The sequence below is a fragment of the Carassius auratus genome, unplaced genomic scaffold (assembly GCF_003368295.1).
Source record: "Carassius auratus strain Wakin unplaced genomic scaffold, ASM336829v1 scaf_tig00214327, whole genome shotgun sequence".
In the NCBI taxonomy this organism is placed as follows: Eukaryota; Metazoa; Chordata; class Actinopteri; order Cypriniformes; family Cyprinidae; genus Carassius; species Carassius auratus.
The window spans coordinates 1319199-1340293 of record NW_020527617.1 but is presented as its reverse complement, the minus strand read 5'-3'; the positions used below and the strand labels follow the sequence as shown (position 1 = coordinate 1340293).

The 21095-nt window shown below is 36.7% G+C and overlaps 1 protein-coding gene across 4 annotated transcripts in view; it reads right to left on the bottom strand.

Moving 5' to 3' along the window:
• The window catches only part of LOC113091828 (rho family-interacting cell polarization regulator 2), a 60924-nt gene that overhangs the window by 11890 nt on the left and 27939 nt on the right, over window positions 1–21095 (bottom strand). For all 4 annotated transcript variants that reach the window (XM_026257470.1, XM_026257469.1, XM_026257472.1 and 1 more), the window contains exons 2-7: window positions 8981–9101; window positions 7474–7632; window positions 7257–7335; window positions 5865–5888; window positions 5530–5583; window positions 500–649 (exon numbers count right to left, since the gene is read on the bottom strand). In XM_026257470.1, coding sequence (XP_026113255.1) covers window positions 500–649; window positions 5530–5583; window positions 5865–5888; window positions 7257–7335; window positions 7474–7632; window positions 8981–9101 — 587 coding nt within the window. The remainder of the gene's footprint in view (window positions 1–499; window positions 650–5529; window positions 5584–5864; window positions 5889–7256; window positions 7336–7473; window positions 7633–8980; window positions 9102–21095) is intronic.

Sequence of the window (21095 nt, the reverse complement as noted above, 5' to 3'; positions counted from 1 at the left end):
TTACTAAACTTATCTGCATTATTGTTATTTAATTAATAAAAAAGGTAATTTATTTTCATTTTTAATAACAATATATATATTTATTTAATACATTTATTTGACTACCGGTTTTTATTTGAGAAATTACGGTATATTACCATTTACCGCTTTTACCAGATGTTTTTGAAAGGAGTCTTTAATGCTCACCAAGGCTGCATTTATTTGATCAAAATACAGTAAAAACAATACAATTCTGAAATATTATTCACAATTAAATTTTATTTGTATTAATAATGTTGAAAAGAGGTGTGCTGTTTTATGTTTTTGTGGAAAGTGCTACTTTTATTCAGGATATGTCTTACGTAAATGCCCTCTCAGAAACAGGTGAACCTAAAACGAGCCTGATTACACAGACCAATTAGTCAATTAGTCATTCGGATAATTCATACTCTAGTTGAAATATATACATAGTGTGAAAAAAATGGCCAGCTGGTCAGACAAACAAACATTAATAATGTACCTCTGTATACTCTTTGTATCTGCGGTTAACCTCCGCCAGGCTCTCACGTGTGCCTTTAGTGGAGGGTGAAGCAGTGAAGGCCTGTTTCATCTTACTGGCGCCGTCACGCAACCTTCTCTGAATACAAAAGCCCTCGTACAGCTCATCGACCTGTAAAAACACACACACAGCATTGGCGCACAGGCTTATTTTACACAAAAGCTGCACTGCACACGCTCACGCATGTTAACGCTCACTAAAGATTGCATAAACGCTAGCTTTGATGTCTAAAGTGGTAGCATACATCATTACCGAGCCCTGGGGGTCCCCATTCAGCACGGAAACATGGCTTTTACAATCTACTGTAACGTTCAGTCAGCACAATAGAGCAGCGTACTGTACCGAGTGCTGAAAAATTAATTTGGACACTTCAAAAGCAAACACAAAATGATGCAGCTGAAACAGCCCTCGGGACAATAGTAAACCATACTTCTGTGACAGACGAACAACTCGGAGCCACGGCCTTTATCATGGAAATGCACATTTAGCACATTCACAACTCGGTGAACACTAGCCGGCTCAAATTAGCTATGCTAATCCTACCAGCGCTGAAGAGAGTGTGATTGAGGGGGATGGAGAGATAGCAAGAGGGGCAAACGAGGATGCAGAGATGGGCCGCGAGTGACAGAAACAAGTGAGCCGAAAGGGCCAGCAAGAACAGAGAATCATGGGGGAGAGGAAATAGAGCTGGCAGGAAGTGGGATGGACACTGCAGCTAAACGAGATCCCGCAGTGACTTCCTGTGATACAGTGTTTCCTGTATCGCTGCTGAATCTGTAGTGTCAAACTTATACATACATGCATGTGTTAATGTGTTCATTTATGCTATTAATTCTTTTTTTAAAGCTTTTATTCAACTTGACATTAAAACGGTTTCCTTTAGACCTGACTTGAACTGATCATTCCTAATGTAATGCATCTTGCTGAATAAAAGTATTACTTTATTCAATAAAACATTTACCTCTCAAGAATCAGCTCAGATGACTCGCTCGCTCACTAAATGACTTTAATATTAATGTCTGACTCAACACAAGCAGAGAACAGTTATTGTTACTGAGAGCAATGTTTAAAATAGGTACATTTAAGTAAGTAAGATTATTGAAACTTAAATCAGTTTATACCAAGTACAAGTTAATGGTTTTGTTATAATGGTATTTTAATCCAAAACAATTTTATGTTGGAAAAAAAAAAGTTAATTGTTAATGTTTATAAAAATGTTTTCAAGTTTTGATTTCAAGTATGGAAATACAAAATCTTGCAGGAAACCCCGCTGTGATGCCAAAGATGTGCCTAACTGAGTCTGTACAAAGATTTCCTCCACAACGTACAGATTCCCCTCTTACAGAAGAAAACAAAACATGTCAGGATACTAAATCAAAAGGAAATATTCAAACACATGCAGCAAAGGGACGTGAAATATTGATGCAGGGCTTTTTGAAGTCTCTCATTGAGGAGAAATGGTGAGAAACAGGACAATCCAACCCAATTAGTGTTTGTGGTGGGGTATATTAACTGCGTGTATGAAGTTTGTGCGATGATGTGAGGGGGTTGTTCATGATAAACGACATACATTAGACAAATTGTTAGCTGTGTGCATGTGGGAGTAGAGTGTCTGGACAGTGGTCCTGTGGGTTTAATTACACTGGAAGGAAAGACCCCACCCAAGTCTGGAGAACTGCACCGTGTACCACACACATACACGTGTACTGTGCAGCTGCCTGTTCATTTGGCTTCATAAAACCCTGTCTGACTCCTCTCATCTGCCACAGCAGCTAAGCAGCATGGGAAATGAATCACCATAACGCCCCCAGTCCGGTCCATTCTTACTGTGGGATGGGGTCTGATGAGTGAATTTTTATGAGCTGCTTTTTGACAATAAATAAGCCTTTGGAAAAACACTGTTTTTCTTAACCGTAACTACCAGCTCAGTGTCTAATTTAAATGAATTTTCGATACAAGGAAGGCATTCTGTAAACGAGGTGTCGTTCACTTGCAGAACGCAAGCTTCATAAGTCTGAACGACCAAGTTTAGGTATATTGGTGCAAAGTACATCAGAGAACATCAGTACTTTGAATTTGATGCATGTGGTTATTGGCAGCCAGTGCAAACTGATCAAGAGAGGTGTGATGTGGGCTTTCTTCTTTCTTCCCCTTTTGTGTCTCAAAGATAAATGATCGTCTTATGGGTTTGGAACAACATGAGGGTGAGTAACTGACAACAGAACTTTGAACTAACCCTTTATTATTCACTAAAAACATTTCCTTTCTCAAAACTCACAGGCACCTCTGAATATTCAATCATGTCGCAAAGCAACTGATCATGTGGCAACATATGAACCAGATCCAATCATTATTGTGGCAGTTTGTGGCAATTGTGAATGAGATTTGAGGGCTCATGTGTTATGTTATCTGCAGGATGTTCACACAAATGTCATCCGACCTATTCTCAACAGCTTCTCAAATTTACCAAAGCTATCCACGGAATGAGGAGTGACTGGTGACTAACAGGATGGTGTGCCGGTCAGGTCAGCTGTGGCTGTTAGCAAAGGGTTTGGCAGAGCTTTGTATTTGTTTCATATGGACACAGCAGAAAAGAAGCATTGAGCCATTACAGTCGGCTGATACTCAACCAGACTGATATTGTCTCAGTTAAATATTCATGTCCACTCAAAGCACGCTTTCTATCTCATTTGCTGTGCTCACAGCATTTGTTCACAGAGGCAGTGCCCGTGGCGACACAGACAGACAGACAGACAGACAGACAGACAGACAGCCCCGCGGTGACTGCCGGAGTATGACCACTTCCTCTGAGCACACGTCTGAACAGTCCTCAAGATACAGTATCCTCAAACAGTATTTGGACACTTACACCACATGTAAAATAAAGAGGTCAATGACAAAGAGTGTCCACAACAAAGAGAAGGCAGCTTTTAACAGTTTTTAAAAGATTCCAAGTTCTTAGAAATGAACTCTTCGAAATGAATACTTGCAGATGATATTATACACTTAATTATACTTTAAGTAATAATCATTAGAAATGTCTATTAGTATATTTTGGTTTATTTAGTATTTTTAATTTTCAGGTCATTCAGCTGTAAAATCGAATTATGAATTCACATATTTAAGATGTAATTAAGTCCTAAAGTGGGTCTAAAAGCACTAAAGTTCAGCTTATTGCATTTAATATAAATTAACATTCAACTATGTGTCTAAAACAATAAAAACATTCACAGTTCAGATTATTATTTTAAAGTACATTATTTCCATAATAAGTACTCTTTTTAGGTTACATAATATAATATAACATAACATAACATAACATAACATAACATAACATAACATAATATAATGTGTGAGTGTATTAGTGGTGTGGTGTGTAGAAGTGTGTTGGTGTGGAAGATGATGCATCTGGGGAAAACTGAGTGACACAGCTGATATGCATTTCTGCAAACAGTCATTGATCTATTTGAGCATGACTTCTTTTTGGATGACAGAAGAGGTCTAAGGCGTGACTCAACTCAGCCATGCATGCGTGTGAGCAGCTGTTTGTCAGCCCTCTGTCTGTCCATCGTAAATACAGGGTTTGGGATTAGACCTACTAAGTCAAATAACAAGCCAAGAATACACAGCTGGTCAACACGCAGCACAAAAACAACAGACGGAACGAGACCAACAGTGCACACACACATGGCATATTAATATGTATCACTGTACAATGAGGACTTTTAACATGGACGAAGTGGGGAAGATCCTCTTAATTTACGGGCATGTATCAGCAGTGATCAGAGGATTTAGACCCCTACTCAGGGGGGATGCCAGACTTACTAAACAGAGATTAAACCTATAATAATTCACCCACATCAAACATCTTTGAGGTTCAAAGACCGATTATAAACTGCAAGCTTAGGCCTTTTGAAACTTCCTGTTCCTGTTGCCTAACTTCCTATGGGCAAGCAGAACAACTAGGGTAGTTATAAAGTTGATTTTTAAAAACACAAACATCTGCTGAGAGCCTGTGGTGGAGTTATCTATACTTTCTGTGAAAGATACATGAAATAATGATATAATTATAGACATTTGTTTTTCCACAGCAATGGCTGGACTCTTTACTCAAAGCTCTCGCAGATCAATGTGCTGGGTATTACAAATCTGAGCAAATGTTGAGATCTCTTCTGAAGCTTTAGCAAAGATACATATGAGATTATTAAGGTCTTAACCTCACGAGAAAATTCTGTGAAGGAGGAGTCCAGTTGCTATATATTTATTCGGCCTGAGAGAAATAGTTGAGGTATTAAAGAGAACTCATCTGAGATCCAAGCTTTCCCTTTTCGTTTCGCCACAATCATAAAGAAAATGCATTTCCCTCCTATTTAGACATGCACGCGCTCATTAACACCCTGGACTGAACCATCAGAGGTTTGTCCATCACTCGGGGGAATTGCTTTGACCTAGATCCACTGGCAACCATAAACAGCTTACAACACAGGAGGAAACAAAACACTTCTGCAAGTCACACTCAAAATCTTCTTTACAAGGGCGAAAACAAAAAAAAATATTTTTGAGATCCGTACACTACCACGCAGTTCAGAGTGTTCCAGTGAGCTAGCTGAACGTGGGGCTAATTTGAAGTGCGTAGGGCTAATTTGAGCTATGAATTGCTCTTCAACAGCCTCAAAGCTCCTATCGGCAGGTTGCCATGGCTACTTCGGGACTAGATGTGCTGCTGGGTTGCCAATCAGCACTGTAGTTTACCGCAGACGCCCACCTGTAATGTCACGAAAACACACTGCTAGAAGAAGGGGACACAGCAGGACTCCAGACACTGGAGAATGTCAAACTGGGAGACTCGAAATGAGTCGGGACATTCATTGGAAACACGAAAACTATTTTCACTTGATGTACTGCCTTCCATTTTTCCAATCTATAAAACAGACAACGAAAAGCACACACACTCTATATATATATATACATTAAAACGACATGAACTTCACCTTGCTGATGTGGAACTCCAGTCGTCGCATGTAACGCTCTATGGTCTTCATTTGCTAGGAAGCAAGAAGAGAACATGTCAAAAAGTAAAGTTATGCACTGAAAATGAAAAGGCTAAACAGAGAAAAGGATGAGTCTCGGCTCAGAGTCCCTAATTTTGAACACGGCTGACATCAGCTGCAATTACAGTGGTGCAATAACGGATCACTGCTGCACCAATGCAGCACATAGTTTATGCAAAGCTGCAGCATATGTTTCAGACTTCAAACTTCCTAGAAAGGTTAATACAGGTCACCTCAGACAGGTTAAGAAGCAATAGTGTGTTTAGGGACCCTACCTTGTCCAGATCATACAGCACACCCTGAAGAAGAAAAAAAAAAGATATGTGAAATCAGTGGAAATGCTATGAAAATCAACATTTTAGTATTTAAAAAATTATATTTGGACAAAAACCCTGCTGAAAAGACCATCTTAGACCAGCATGCAATCCATGTTTGGTGGCCCTGTTTAATGCTGGTCATGCCGGCCCAAAAACAATCAAACTAATGAGGTACTGAAAATACTTAACAAGGCATTTCTTGCTTTTTTTAGAAAAAAAAAAAAAAAAAAAGTTTGACACCAGCATCCCACTAAAGCATATGCTGCACTGCAATTAATGACTTCTTAATGAGTTTTTAATTTCTTTTTTTTTTACTAGTTAATAATAAAATTAAAAAATCTGCCACTGGAGTATGCCGAAATGTCTCATATTAAAATTGCATTCTCTGAAAACGAGTTTTAATGTCTCATACAATGTTGCTTCTCAAGTAAAACACCTCATTTAAAGCAGTTTTAGATCTTCAAATACATTATTTCATTATGTTTTTTCTAAATCTCCTATGCTCACAAATTCTATTTTCATTCATTTGTTAAAAAATAAAATAAAATAAAAAGAAAGAATACTGCTAAATATTATTACAATTTAAAATAACTATTTTCCATTTTATGTTTAAAATTTAATGAATTCCTGTGATGCAAAGCTGTATTATCAGCATCATAACTCTCCAGTCTTCAGTGTCACATGATCCTTCAGAAATCATTCTGACCTGATGATTTGCTACTCAAGAAAGCTTTCTCATTATTATCAGTCCTGAAACCAGCTGTACTGCTCCTTGTATCTTTGTGGAACCAATGTTAGTTGTTTCAGAGTTATATGATAAATCAAATATAATGTGTCCTTGTTGAATTCCTTTTCAGTTTTTCAGCAGGGTATACATTCCACAGACATTAATAATCATTCTTTGTAAAGGAGCTTGCACACTACAGAAAGTCCGAAGGTTGAATTAAACTGACCCGACTGGATTTTGATGAGGTTTAAAGAGACGGGTTCAGAATGCACTGAATTGGACAGATCGAAACCACAGAAACTAAATCCTACACAGATATCTATATCACTGTTTAGCTGTTTAGCATGCTCTCATTGGCTACTGCTGGTAGATGCTGGAACTGCACCTGGAATTGGTTGCAAAAGTTTCTGATCTTTTATTCTGACTAAACCAACAACCAACATTAATTTTGAACATTTCATTACACTACATTGTTTCACAGTTGCTGGTTTGTTTTTGGAGAGTTTATATCCCTCTCTGCTGCCTTTGACTTCACAACTCATTGAAATCAATAGATTTGCAGTTCTCTGACGCAGCGTAACTGTAGTGTGTAGGCACCCTGGTGATGTCATATCCAGTCTCACCAGTCTGGAGTTCCTCTTCATGTCTTTCATGAGGGAAGTGAGTTTATCCAGCTCTGTTTGGTGCACCTCTAGATATTCACTGACAGTAGGAGAAAATGACAGACTTGAGAATGATGCAGGAACAATTTGATCACAGCTATTCTGAGCATGCAGTTTGATTGTAGCAAGAGTTGAGAGAGAAGATCTGTGTGAAAGGAGGAATGTGAGCAGCACTCACTCCAGGCCTTGTTTGAGGGCTCCGTAAACTTCTTCCACTCTTTTGGGCTGTGGCTCTCGTGAGCTGCTGCTGCTCGACTTGTGCCCAGACAGATGGGGCTTCCTGGGCTTTGACGTGGGCTTCTTCTGCACTGCGGAGTTCCCCATGAAGGAGTTACACCTGAAAACACAAACAGTTGTGAAGGAATCTTCAAAAGAACATGTGGAGGTCCTTCGTCCGCCACATATTTTTCACACTGACGTTTATTAAATCAAAGTTGCTGTGTTTCACTGCTGCTCATTTGATTTTAATTTGAGCTTTATTGCATCAAAGTTTGCTGTCACTCAACCAGTTGACAATTTAAAATTATTATTATTTAATATTTGTATTTTATTTATTTATTTTGCAGGCAGTTGCCATTGTAAAAACATCTGTTTGCACAGTGATAATTTTTGTAAACATAATAATAATAACAATAATAAATACTTAAATTGAAAAATACATTTTATTTGTCATACTGCCTTTAATGTATGCTGATAGAGTTATTAAAAATGATCATTTTATTTTTGTTATTTGCATAGAAAATTAATTCTATGAAATATAGAAAATAAAATCACAACATCATTACAGTAATGAGAATCTTGAAATTAGAAATTAGAATATAAATATATAAAATATAAAACAGATACTGCAAAAATTAAAAATGACCAAATGTATTACAATACGATTAAAAATTATAATAATTAATAATACACAATTACACTGAAATAATAAAAATAAATAATTTCTTATTTTTATTCTTTTAATTTTTGGAGTGATACATGGTCTGGAAATGCTTCCGGTGTAAAAGCCAGTGAATTTAATGCAGTCTAGTTTTGGTATTTTAGTGCACTTTACGCTGTAATATCTATGCAAATAACCACCCTCTTCTCTTTTGGGAGTCTTCAAGGATTCATGTCATATGTGGATAAAGCTTGTAGTGTTGTACATCTAATGTCACTCTTCCTCGATGCTTACTGACATTTAAGACTTTTGTCAAAAGACCGGGTGCTTTTTAGACTACTTCTCTTGTAACAGTCTACAGCATCTTATAATATTCCTGTTTCATAATAACACAGGGGCAGTTGGTGGCTAATCATGTCTGAATGTGTCACACGCAGTCCAAAAAAAAACAAAACACTAGAAGTAGTGCTACAGTAAATCTAGGCCATTGTGTAAAATGAGCACATGCTGTTGCCTAAGGTTCATCCACTAACGATGCACTCCGTCATGTTATATAAACCATCCCTTTAATGCCGTTACTGCATCCACTGCGTCACATGAATTTAATGTTTACTGGAATACTGGGAAGTCATCCCAGAAAAGTGAATGTGGTTATTGCAGCAGAGTTTTAAAAAGTTCAACAATCATTACGGGTGTGGTGTTTACAATTTCGTCTTCTACAGTGGCAAAACTGACGCTTTATATTCATCTAAAGTAACTCATCTGGGGGGTGGGGTTTAGCCTCTGACAGGGCCGATGACCTCACCGTGAGCGTCTCTCCTGCAGGGTGCTGAAGCCAGCGAACGACTGGCTCCTGATGATGCCATTGGGCCCTCCAGGAGAGTGAGTGCCAGCAGCCATGATGTCCGGGAAGCGGGAGGACACTCCTGCAAGGAAGCAGAGAGGATTCTGGGTAAGACAGAATTCAGTGGGGGAAGGGTTGCAAATTGCCAATTGTAAATTGCTAATTTATGACTATTAGTCCATTTAGTGATAGTCACTCAAAAATAAAAATGTGGTTTTGATTAAATCACCCTCATGTTAAGAGCATCCGAATGAAGGGATGAAATTAAAGTTTTTATGGTTTCTCGTTGTTTTTGTAAAAAGATGAGTTGACAGAGTAATTTATTCACTTTATATCCTTTAGGCATGTAAAATGTCTACATTTTCACATCATTAGTCAGTGCTTTACTATAACTGTATATACACATTACTGTCATTGTGTGATTTGGTAAATTAAGTAGTGAATCTCTTATTTGAACCAGTTCATTGAAACAAGTGTTGTCACGGTACCAAAATTTCAGTATTCGGTACCGATACCAGTGAAAATCCACGGTCTCGGTACCAATTTCGGTACCAAAGCGAAACACAAAAATATGCTAAATACACACTTTTTATCACTAAAAATAAAACCAAAGCCATTCTTTATACTTATTTACAATTGTGTTTAAGGTTCTTCTACAAGTAATATAATTATGAAAAACAGAGCACACAGAGAGGAGTAGAACATGCAGGATTCATATTAAAACCAACTTTTGCAGCTTAACATTTAGATATTGGTCCATATGGAGATTTGATTTGATTCATTTATGCTAACTTTGACAAATTCCGTGACTGTCCATATTAAAATGTAAGTTTCATTTTCATGACTGGATTGTGAGATCAGTCCGCGTTTTCTGCTTCATAGCACTGTATGCGTCAAGAACCGGGTTGACCGGGTCCACGGTACCACCGGTACTTAAAGAAACCTGTTACCGTCACATTTACATTTTTTTTGTACCGACTTGGTACCGAAGTACCGGGTCTTTTGACAACACTAATTGAAACAAACCGTTCAAAATAACCAATTCGCAGCAAAGAAACACATTTCTCCGGTTGGATTACAGGTAATAATGTTGTAAATAATTAGGGCTGTAGTCAACCAAAGAAATGCTTAGACGACCAAAGTCCTGTCCTGCGCAACATCAGCCGACTAAATGTTTTGCATTTTGATTGAACATTTATTACACAATTGTCATAGAGCATTTATAAAACAACAATGAAAAATATACATAAAACTATAATAATAATAATTTTTTTTTTTGAAAATTAAGTGATTTTTTTTTTACTGCAAAGTGAGGAGCTCTGTCCTAGGTCTATAGTGACAGTCACAATCGTGCACCTGACCACACCTAACCAACTCCACGTCTGGCCACTGACCAGATCGCTTCAGTAATTCCACCGAGAGCCTGTTGACAGCGTTGTCCTTTACCACTGACACCCGCTTCTCTGGTGGAATGTGGTAAGCGTCCGCGACTTGAGTGATTCGCGCAGCAACATTTTCTCCCATGTGCGCTTCATCCATCTGCTTTGTTTCTAACACAATGCTATTCATTTTACAGTCCGCATCGATAAAATGGGCCATAACTGTCATGTAACTGTCTCCAATAAGCGAAGATCACAAATCAGATGTGAGACCTACAGCCTCGGAGTAAAGGTCTTGTCATTTTTTTTTTTTTATGCAGCCAGACAAAAGATTAGCGTTCTAACCAAATGAATACAGCAAAACTTCCTTCCTTACTGAGAGCGAAGCAGCAGTGCAGCCAGCCACTGGTGCGGTTCCCGAGTGTTTACGTGGTGGGCTAAACTCTTTCGCTGTTATGCCTAAATTAAAGCATTTAAAGTTTGGGATAAAACATAGGCTAATTATATTTAGAATACAGTAATATATAACTGGTAATAAAGGAATAAATATCAAGGAGTAAACCGATTAAAATTTCTTCATTGGTGAAAAAAAAAGAAAAAAAATTATGCAACAGGTCGACCAGTATAAATGTCAGTCGACCAAGACGGCATCGACCGATTAGTCGACTAAACGACTAAAGTTGACAGCCCTATAAATAATGTTCAGTTTCTTGCACAGACTGATCATTTCACTTCATTAGACCACAGTATATAATTAGGAGCCATGAGTATTCATTTTGGTTTGCCTTGTATGCTTTGTTTTTTACTCTCAAGAGTGATGGTAACCGTTGTATTTTATGAATCACCAAGTACCACGATTCAGCTAAAAATCTTCTTTACTGTTCAACTGATGAAAAAAGTCACTAACATCTTGGATGGCCTGAGGGTGAGAAAATTATCAGGAATTTATAATTTTTGGGGTGACTATCCCTTCAAAAGATTTTCTTTCAGGCACACAAATAATAAATAATAAATGTGGTTACATTACTGCAATATTATGCATTTCAGGGGTTTAAATGCAGAGATGTACAGTAACTCCTTTTGTTAAAACAATATGAAATGATTCATGAACTTGATTCACGTCACAGATTTTCATTTGGGTTTTTGCTTTTTTTTTTTAACAAGGTACAAATCAAAATTATGTTATGTGGTAACTGATATTACGAAAAATGTTGTCAATTAACTTGTAAGTGAACCTGACACATTCACCAGGTTTTATTCTTTGAAGGAGCCTGGCTCTCTAATGAAATGAAATCCTGGATTGTCATGTTGTGGTTTATTGCCAATGCTTTTATCACGTTATACAGTATTATCACGATATTGAAATGTAGTTTTAAAAAAGTGGTCATAATACAGCATAACAGGTTTAATAACTTTTTTCTTATAACAAAAATAACTATGCAATAAAGCAATACAGAAAAATATTTAAAAGTTAAAACTTTTAATTACAGATTAAAGTACAAAAGAACTATAAAGACCAATAGGTACCGCTTTAAGATCTCATTAGTTAATCTTAGTTAATGCATTAACATTCACAATGAGCAATAGCTACATTGCAACAGTTCAAGTTATTGATCTTTGTTAAAAAAAAAAAAAAGTATTATTTCATGTTAGCTCATTAAATGTCACAGTTGCAACTTTCTATTTTAACAACATGTTATATATTGGAATACCAAAGATTAATGTTTAGAAGAATTTTTCATTGGCAGTTTATGTTAACTAATGAATGAACTAATGTTAACTAATGAAGCCCTAATGTAAAGTGCGAACAAACAATAAAGAATCAAAACACTTTCAAACAATATCTAGGGCATGTTGTGGTCCAGATTAAAATGTAAAAAAAAACATTGAAAACAAATAGCCTATTAAGTCTAAATATTTAAGTATTTGGCGCTGTGCTGAACATCATAGCAAGCAAATACACAAATCTTAATGGCTATTTAAATACTTTTTAGAAAGTAGAGCAGCTGCTTTATTTATGGGGTTTCCAGGGTAACGGCTGCATTTTCTGCAGTTTAGCGCCATCTGCTGTCAGAGAGTGAATGTGCTTTCATTCAGAGTGTCTCTCACATGTTCCCTCATGTGCTTCTCATGCATGCTTATTTACATCAGAGCACACACAAGTCTTTCAAGCAGCATACAGCGGTGTTGATGGGAAAAGTTTTCTTAAAATGCATTCCAAATTATGAATAATTTGTAATATATAATTATGCACTGTATTTAGAAGTGCACACGATAACAATATTGTGCATATTCATTAACGTGATATAATCGCATTACCGAATACCGGCACATATCTAATCCTTACAACTGTGACTGTAAATGAAAGTACATAAAACCAGCCCGAAAAACAGACAGGAAGCAATGAGTCATTTAAACTCCTGTGTATACGGTTACTGAAAATAGCACTGTTGGGTGAGGAGACCCCATGTTGCACATTCAGAGGTTTCTATGAACCCGCTCAAAGCCACCTGAGCCCACCACAGATCAAAATACAGAAAAAGCACTTAGAAACATGAGACAACCAAAAGAGCAATGTCATAACTCATTTCTATCAAGTTTAATGATCCAGGGAGGGCACAGAAATCTCCTGCCTACAAAAAAAGCCTTCACGATCATCTCGGTCTCCTTATAGCTCATCTCAAACCTCCTATAATTCATCAGAGGAAAGCGGGATGATGACTGATGACAGCGGCAACAAACCCCCAATTTGAGGGTAATAATGAGGCTATGAGATCTTTGACCATCGATGTGAGAGACTCATTCTGACCCTAGACCAGCATGTAACCTACGTAACCCTGCCTTGCACTGATAGATGCACCAAAAAAAAAAAAAAAAACAGCTCTGGGATAGATGTTGTTTTGCAGAAGAAAAACAAAAGAGCCTTGTATAACATGTACCAGGCTATTAATAGGCACTGCAATATTGGGTTTGCCTCTAGAACATGAACTGCACTATGCATTTTGATCATACGACAAACTCTCAGATCATCCGCATAAACAGGAAACTTAAAAAGCAGAAATATTAAAAGAATATGCAGAAGTCTAAAATAACCCATCTAATCAGAAAAATGCTCTTCAGAATGATGATATTAAATTTGCATACTTTTTAAATACGCATATATATACTGCATTAGGGATGCACCGAAATCGAAAATTCTGGATGCACTTGTGCATGTAAGCAGAGCGTAGCACTAATTTACTACATTTTTAACTCTATATAAATGGTGCAATCATATTCATTTTATATAAATGTAATTCATGCATCAAGGGGTTAATGCTGAAATCGATCAAAACACAAAACAAACACAATGAAATCAATATAACCAACTGCTTTTTTCAGCAAACAAAGGTTCCACTTCAGTTTCAAAAACACAAGCGACACTGTGCCACCCAGTGCATGCTGGGATTGTTCCACCCATTCTATTCATGGTTCACAGACACTGGTGAAGCACCGCTGATGTGGGCTACGTCATCCCTGTCCCTCCGGACACGACGGCTCATAAGTATTCTGACTACAGCCGCCTGGCACCCTACTCTGAACCGTTCACTGTGAGAGACGGATGACGAGGACAAAAGAACCGGGTGGGGGGGGATCTTCATTCATTGAAGCTGGGTTGGTGAAGAACTGAATAAAAAGTGTTTGAGGTAGAGAGTCCCTTGTTTCCTCCAAAGTTCCAACAGCCCACATTATTAACTATTTTTGTTATAAGCGTAAATCTAGTATCTAGCCAGAGAAGAATTCAAAGTTATATTCTATAAAATAAGTACTAATTTATATCTAGCTAATATAACAAAACAAACAAACAAACACCTCGTCTTTAATAAGAATGCCTAATATTCTGGAACCTTTGGCCAATTTAACAGTATAGACCCCTTTTCCGCGGACGTCACAGGTACGTCACGGCGCTAGCTGGAGGCAAAACAAACGGAAAACTGGAGGCCGCTAATACAAACCAACACAGGGTCGGCTACTCAAGGAGCTTAAAATGTCGTCTTGTTGTGTTGTTGGTTGCCAGAATCGACGGAGAACATTTTATATACATTGTTGTGATTAATTGTGACCGGAATTTAAGAACATGGTAAGAAAGAATAAATACATAAAGTTTATAATTAATTTGCAGTCTTCAGAATTTTTATTTCTAGAAAATATTTACATCTTTATAATAATTTTACTGTAATGTCACTCTTTATTTAATCTAAGGATTTATACGCCCTCAGTTTCTCTTTACTATACACGCTCGGTTTCTCTATCAGGTAAGTGTAGATGTCAGGCCACTCAATCGGAGGTAATCCTGTCAGATCGTCCATCCAATGAGTGATTGTGTACGGGTCGACCAATCTGGTTTCGTCTGTTAAATTTAGCTTTTTCAAATAATTATCACGGTCCCGGACAGTGAGTGACCTTAAATATTCAGATAAAGCAGATATATTCAGATTTTCTCCAGCCATTGTTAAAAAAAACAAGCTAAGAAAACTCGCTAGCTTCCGTTCGTTCAAGTGTTGAGGGGAATCTTTCTGCCTCCAGCTAAGCCCCGCCCACACAAATACGTCACCTTGTTTACCAACTGTAAAAGGGTCTATATCACTTGGTTCTGGATATTTAATTGTTCATGCTTATTTCCCCTATTTTTATATTTATATTACACTTCTGCTGTCAACACTGTATAATGCAAATCTCAAAAATCTGTTTCATATTAAATATTATAATTTTGTGATGCCTAAATTCACTTGTATCATTCAAAATGATTGATTTTAGCTTTACACAATTGTAATCTGCAATTTCTTGGTTAATAGTCAGAACATGAAAATTATCAGCTTATCGTATCACACAATTTTAACACTAGTGCAACCCTAGGGACAGTTCACCCTTCTGTCATCATTTACTCACCCTCAAGTTGTCCCACATTCTTAACAATGTCTTCTTTTGTGTTCAAGAGAGGTTTGGAACATCTTGAGGGAGAGTAAATGATGACAGACAGGTGAACTGTTCCTTTAAAACCAGGGTTGCACAAGTGTTAAAATTGTCTTCATTTTCCGGTGACCTTTCCCTTTAAGGATGTTGTTATACAGACTATTTTTACTGAAAAAAAAGGATTTTATGTTATTATCAAACAAATAACATCAAGATTTTATAGAATCCATTTCCTTTCTGCATGTCAGCCCTCAGAAAAGTCATTATATTTCCCAAGCAAGCACGTGCGCACAGCCGCATGCACACGTGCACAAGCGGACACTATCTGAACGCGTGAATATCATCAGATTCAACCCACACGGCAACTTAACAGCAGGACGATTCCTAATGTCTGTCTAAATGACAGTTTCGGTAGTAACAGCAGACAATTCACAATGTGTCCAGTAAAAGAACACGGTTATCCTCCTCCTGTCCTTCTGCTCTGAGGACCTGTTGTCTTTCTGCTCTTTTGCACTGAGGTAGGAGGAGTTCAGAAGCTGTGTGATGCTCAGCTGCTCTTGTTCCACACGGACACTTGCTCTCCACTCCACCTCAGAGAGCGATGAACTCATTTCAGACAGACACGCCAGGTCAGATAACTGTCAGGCACGTGGCAGTGACCGACTGACCCTGTTCTACTCGTGCTGTACTAATGTGTGCTTTTGGACAGTGTCGCCAGACAGACGAAACAGGTGAAACATGATTCTGAAGCAGGCACATGATGACTGAATGGATAACTGAAAGATCACCTTAATAGTAGGCATTATTTTAAAATATAAAATCTTTAAAAAAACTTTAATCAAAACATGTATTAATTTAATTTGGGCTTCAACAGCCTGCAAAAAATCATGTAAGGGTTAGCTATAGCTACAACCACACACGCTGATTGCATCTGCAAAATGCAAACATGAGGAAATAAGCACAACTTTCTTTTCTTTTTTTTTGACAGAGTAAGAATAACACAAGTGAAACATTCCCCATGTCAGAAAAAACTAAATGTGCCACAGTGCATGCCCAAAAATAACAAAAAGTGCAAGGAATGTACAGGGGGCATGATACAAGAAGTAAAAAAAAAATCCATTCAACTCCATTCAAGTCAGGAACATACAAACTTTTATTGTTCAAAATATTTTAGCTAGATAATATTTAATGGTTACTTTAAAGTCAACATAAAAAAATGGTAAAAATAAAAAGTGGACCAAAAAAAAGAGATTCAAGTTTTGACATTTTATGCTTGCAAAATGAGTGTAATTTTAACCATAAAATATTGTAAAGATGCTACGAAAAAAAAAAAAAACTGTTAATAGGTTAACAGTAAGTTCCCATACTATATACACAGGGAAAAACTGTAAAATATCGAACAAGACATTTCATGCATGGGCGGAGGGTGAACCAACTCCAGGGTAAGGCTAAAAGCAGCCAAATGTATTAAAAATCATAAACACGTCTTTTTAGGAAAGAACCAGACATGGGTGTCATGTAGGGTAAATAATATATATATATATATATATATATATATAATTTTTTTTTTATTTTATTTTTTTAATGGGACTGAATTTGTATTTAACAACATCACAATTTAATGATAACGTCAGAAATGTATAACTATATAGCTTAATGTTTTCTTTCCATGATTATTCAAACAGTGAACATATACATAGAATAGAGTGACATTATCACTAACATTGATCTATCGCGAGTTTAAGATACTCCAAAAAACTAAACTATCGTTATAAATCACTGAAGCTGTATACATTGCTAAATGAATCTCTTACTTTTGTAAACTTAATCTCTTAGTTTGTACATACATCTGCCCTTTGTTGTTAACGATGAGAGAATTCGCAACAAAACTGAGATTTAGCAAGGACTCATCTGAACGCTTCTGTTTTGCCATTGCATTCCTAAACTCAACAGAATTGTGTGTGATTGGTTAAAATGCCTAAAACAAAATATTGCGTAACATGAGCAGATCTTTATTTAATGCTGCAATTGACACGGTCTATTCATGCATTATTATGGTGGTTGTCCGTTTATGTTACAGATACAAAACAGATTTTAGTAGCAGTGTGCATTGTGGAATTTACTAGTATACTCAACATTTCTTGTTTGCAAATTACCGTTTAATATAAATATAAACAACTGGCAAAAAAAAAAAATCTTTTTTTACAGTGAAGGAAGCCCTTGCACTATTTCCATGTTAGACAAAACTGCTTTATTGCTGGTCAACCAGAATGGTTTTGCTGTTGAAGTTTGGGAAGAAAAATAAACAACTGTATGCGAACAATTGAATAAAGTTCCATTGAACTGATCTTTATTTTCTTTTCTCTCATGTTAAAGGTAAAAAGTCTACATCGAATGTAAAGGCTGAAGGGTTCAGAACACATTGACGGGTGAAGCTGACATTTTAACACATCCAGCTGATGTGTTAAGCTGTAAATGTAACATCCCCTAAAGCTAGAATATGGTAGAACAGTGACAAACATCTTGCAGTCAAATACTTTTGAAGGTCAATATTTAAGCAATGGACATGAATCCCATATGATTAGAAACACTTCAGTTAATTTATTACTAAAAGGGTCCATTTTTGAACAAGAATGTGTTTCAGCAGAATCTGCTTTGGTATTAAAGGGTGATATATTTCATATATAATCCACAGATTTAAGAGTGCAGATTACTTGAATGTTACATAACAGCAAACACTAAAATGTCACACTATTTTCAACTTCACTGCGACTGAAGAAGAAAGAAACTATATCAAGAGGCCTGAATTACACTGATAACCTCTTAAAAGCCTGAAGGATTTGTAATCTCAACCTTATATCCATCCAAGCATGCTGGAAATGTCACTGTGTTAAAAGTCTGTTCAATATTCAACTGCTATCAAATAAAAATGATGATAACCAGTCTTTCAAAAAACACAGCAGAGAAAGATAATAGAGAGAAAAGTTTTTTGTTCTTTTTTTTACATGAACGTGGTTTTTCATCTAAAGTCCATATTCTGGCTAAGCCTTTATTCAGAAAAAGATTACAGAAATATTCCTGTATAGATGCTAATCCGTATACATTAAGACATCCATTTCCCATGATTCAAGTCCTTTACAACCGCACATAACTGCAAAATGTAGATCTGAGACTCTTACTGTGCTTTTACACATGTGTATATTGATTTATGCTCATTTCTGTTAATGTCTGTATGAAATCTCCTTCCTCGCTCTGAAAATGTTTTCTTCTGAATTACAAATAAGGCATTTACATGACAATCAGGCTTTATTACCTATTATCTATTTGAGTTTTTTTAGGGTAACATATTTACATGACACATACTTAAATGTAATATGTGACCCTGGACCACAAAACCAGTTTAAAAGTGTACATTTTTCTAAATAGACATTTATATATTATCTGAAAGCTGAATAAATAAGCTTTCTATTGATGTATGTTTTTTTTGTTTTTTTTGGATCAGACAATATTTGGCCGAGATACAACTATTTGAAAATCTGGAATCTGAGGGTAAATACTGAGAAAATTGCCTTTGAAGTTGTTCAAATGAAGTTCTTAGCAATGCATATTACTAATCAGAAATTAAGTTCTGATATATTTACGGTAGGAAATGTACAAACATTTTCCTGGAACATGATCTTTACTTAATATCCTAATGATTTTTGGCATACAAAAAAAAATATAATTTTGACCCATGAAATGTTTTTTTGTTTTTATTTTGGCTAATGCTAAAAATATACCCCATCGACTTAAGAGTGTCTTTTTGATCCAGGGTCACAAATGATCAAATTTTGATATTAATTGAATTTGAGAAGTGTATGTAAACAGAGCAGTGATAGCTATGAGAAAAACTTAAAAAGTTGACTTGATGGAAATTCTGAGTGATATGTGGAAGTTTTGCTGTAATACTAGACACATATTTACAATGCACCAAAGAGATAATGATGACCCAATGATTTTAGTTTTGGAGAACATGAAATGAACTAAATTAATAAAGCCATTAGTGACCCAAGCTGACACGGCATGGGACACAAACACTTGCAAGTGAATCTATAGAATGATTCAGTAGTTCAGCCACAGATCATTATGAATGGGAGTGTATGTGTGTGTGTGTGTGTACATTTCTGTCTCTCCTCTCCTGAACTCTGCCAACTGGACATAACTAGAACTAGAAAAAAAAAGATGCCAACACTTTGACTTGTGTCAGGCATGCAGATGAAACATTGAAACAGTTTTTGTTCTGAGGACTGAAAAGATGTTTTGAATTAAAGATGACATGTCACTTTCAGCTTCAAAGAGTCTAAGAAAGAAAAGCACACACTGATACACAACCCTAAAAGACTGGAGATGAAAATGTGTCCTAAAAATACAACAAACAAATGAAGATGATGAAAAAATATGACGAACAGAGGTTTGATGTGGTGCATGTAGATCAGGCAAAAAGCCGAATCCTGAATTAGTGGTGCTCGCTAAGGCAAATATCCTAAATACATAACTCGGGGTGTAAAACTGATGTAACTTACTAGTTTGTGCTATGCAAGCAAATCTCATCATTAACATTGAGGTCTGGTCAGTTTATACTCAGGCATTTTCACTTACAAAATGTCAAAATACAGTTGTCTTTGAAAACCAGCTGTAGTTTATGAGGATACTCTCCTGTTATCTGCATTGCTTCTGTGTTTGACGGGAGTGTATTGACTTCATCCCTGCTAAAGCACAGCTGTATGTCAGGACAGACCCCGGGGAGGACAGCACCCTTTAAAAGCCATAAGGATTTGGCTTTTCAAAGCAGATTACAAATCACATGAAGGACCTCAATTCAATCGGCCAATGACATTTCAGAAACAATCCACCACAACCAATCAGATTTCTAACTGCTATGCAAACAGACAAGGAAAAACAAAAACACTGAGTTCATCAGCTTATGTTAAAAGATGAACCACCGTAATACTAATCGCATGGCTGAGAGACTGTGATTTTGTCGCTGTGCAATAACTGTAAGCAAATGGGATGTTCGGGGGCTGTCATCAGTGCTGTCAAATTCAAAGAGACTGTTAATCAGGCGGGATTATGGGATAGCATCCCAACTGATGAGAGCTAAAAGCACACGTCATCTGTTCAGGAAGAGAGAGAGTGAACAAGAGAAGATGCCAAGTCATTCACTTCAGCTCGCCTCTCTCCAAAAACTGACCAAAACACAAGCTCTGTTCCAAAACCCAGCCAGCTGCCCACAGCATTTTAATGCACCATAGACACACTCCTGATGCAAAAACTGTTTCAAAATCTAAGCAGCAGTTTAAAATAACAAATTTGGACAATTTCGAAGGCAGCAGCAGCACATGTATCATTTGCAGATGATGAGGCAATCCCAGAACGCACAGCTTTTAAGATAGAGGACGAGTCAAATTAAATACACAATTTTGTTATCTATTTTTTATGTGCTGCATATTAAGTATATGCAATATACAGAAATGATCAAAATTTGCATATGCATATTATAACTGAGCTATTTTAATACTTCAAAAATGTATAAAAAGTCGAAGTCAAATACATGGCTTATGCATGAACATAAGAAACTGATTTTACAAACATATCACATACATCGTATCGCATACATCACATTATTTAACGTTGCATTTTTCTTCAATATCATGCAGCAAATAAATCATCTATGAAGGCACTTTAAGGGGCCATTCACATATCGC